Here is a 2,233-nt window from a genome sequence, read left to right as displayed (position 1 = left end):
AAAAAAAAAAAAAAAAAAAAATTACGTATTGAGTACAATGTATACTATGCAAGCAACGAGTACACTAAAAGCCCTGATTTCACCACTATACAATTCACCACACTACAATTCATCCATGAAACAAAAAACACTTGTACACTCAAAATGTACTGGAGGGGAAAAAACCTCAAATAAAAAATAACAACATCACAATAAAAAATAATACAAATTTTAAAATTAAATAGTTATATATGTAAAAATACAACTATTTACATAGCACTTACATTGTATTAGGTATTGTAAGTAATCTAGAGATAATTTAAAACATGTAAGAGAACGTGCATAGGTGATATGCAAATATGACAGTATTTTATATAAGGGACTTGAACGTCTGTGGATTTTGGTATCCAAGGGGGGTGGGTGTTCCTGGAACAAATCTCCCACAGATACAAAGGGACAACTGTACACAGAATCATCACTTTTAGTTTAGGGTCCATAAAATTGCACTACCATCACCTCTGAGGATACATCAACAAAACCTTGAGGTATGAATTAGCATCCCTGGAACAATAAGATTTCCTTCTAGATACTGTATCATGCCCACATTGTTTATCTATTCAATTTACATCTTTAATCCCAAAGATTCTGGCATGACATTTCACTGTTAATGAATCTTTTCCATAAACACAAAATTCCTCTCATGAAAGAAATCATACCTACAACTTTCTGTAATAGGTATGAAGTAATTAATTTGGGGGAGGAGAGTGACAGTGAAAAAATTAAATCTAAGAGTATATTAAATTAAACAAACATTACCTTTTTAAATGAAATAATCCATAATCATGCTCTGCAAGAAACATCATTGTTCTGACACATGTCAGTAAACAGTTGTAACTGCTTTCAGAGTTAGCTAGTGTAGCCAATAGACAGTCACAGATTGAGGCCATCAATTCTTTGTTTGGTAGAGAATTGGAGAGCTGCTCCAGTTCAGAAACAGAACCTTCAGAAGAGCCTGGCAAAATAAGTGCAATGTCCTGTGGGCAAGGAAGGAAGCAGGGAAAAAATAGATTTATAAAATTATTATCACCATCACTTAGCACTTTTGAGAAATACATAGCAATTAACACTTAGTAACTATCTCATTAAACTACTATTGCTATGGTTTCATCCCAAACATACATTTAAACACATTAAGAATAAAGGAGTTGTGCTCACTTCAGCAGCACATATACTAAAATTAAAACGATACAGAGAAGATGAGCATGGCCCCTGCGCAAGGATGACACACAAATTCGTGGAAGCATTTCATATTTTTGAAGAGGGGATGGGTATATTCACACCCAATGGGTGTGGTAAGCACCATCTGGGGGATGAACATGCTTGAAGCTCTGACTTGGGGCGGCAAAGGCGTTATATGTAACCTAAACATTTGTACCCCCGTAACATGCTGAGATTAAAAAAAAAAAAAGAATAAAGGAGTCATTTTGCCCCTTTATTGAAGTTAATACAAAAATACACACCTAAAGAAATAAAGACTTAAATGTTTTACTTTATGTTATTTTTACTCTAAAAGAGTATCTTTAAATATTCTTTCTGTATTGCAGTGAGTATAGTTTCTATTTTCAAATGGTTAAATAAAAAAAGTATTTTGGTACTAAAATATTTAAATCACTGTATTATTTACTTATTTCTATCTTTTGGGCTTATAAAGAAACTATTCAGGGAAATAAAGCTTAATAAACATATCAATACTAGATTTTTTTCTTTTAAAGAAACAGTCTCGCTTTATCACCCAGGCAGGAGAGCAGTGGCGCAATCACAGCTCAGGGCAGCCTCGAACTCTTGGGCTCAAGTGATTCTACATCTCAGCCTCCCAAGTAGCCGGGACTACAGGTGCACATCACCACACCCAACTAATTTTTAAATTTTTTTGTAGAGACAGGGTCTCACTATGTTGCCCAGGCTGGTCTTGAACTCCTGGTCTCAAGCAATCCTCCCACGTCTGCCTCCCAAAGATGTGGGATTACAGGCATGAGCCATCACACATGGCGACATTGGAATTTAAAATACCACAATGGATGGATGAAGCAAATGAACTTTTAGCCAGTTTTTCAATCAAATATTTCCCTCTATTTTTCATATATTCTAAAATTCAGCTTTTCTATTGCTAAGCAAGTTAGCTAATAACTGTAAAAATTCCCACTACTCTTTTTATTTTTATTTTTTTTTTGAGACAGAGTCTCACTGTGTTGCC

The 2,233-nt window shown here is 34.5% G+C and overlaps 1 protein-coding gene across 2 annotated transcripts in view; it reads right to left on the bottom strand.

The window, feature by feature from the left end:
* KIAA1429 (KIAA1429 ortholog) overlaps positions 1-2,233 on the bottom strand; it is a 74,738-nt gene that overhangs the window by 25,697 nt on the left and 46,808 nt on the right. For both annotated transcript variants that reach the window (XM_012643630.1, XM_012643631.1), the window contains exon 16: positions 796-1,013. In XM_012643630.1, coding sequence (XP_012499084.1) covers positions 796-1,013 — 218 coding nt within the window. The remainder of the gene's footprint in view (positions 1-795; positions 1,014-2,233) is intronic.

The sequence above is a fragment of the Propithecus coquereli genome, unplaced genomic scaffold (genome assembly GCF_000956105.1).
Source record: "Propithecus coquereli isolate 6110/MARCELLA unplaced genomic scaffold, Pcoq_1.0 Scaffold2, whole genome shotgun sequence".
Lineage (NCBI taxonomy): Eukaryota > Metazoa > Chordata > Mammalia > Primates > Indriidae > Propithecus > Propithecus coquereli.
This window is presented reverse-complemented; position numbering and strand designations above follow the sequence as displayed.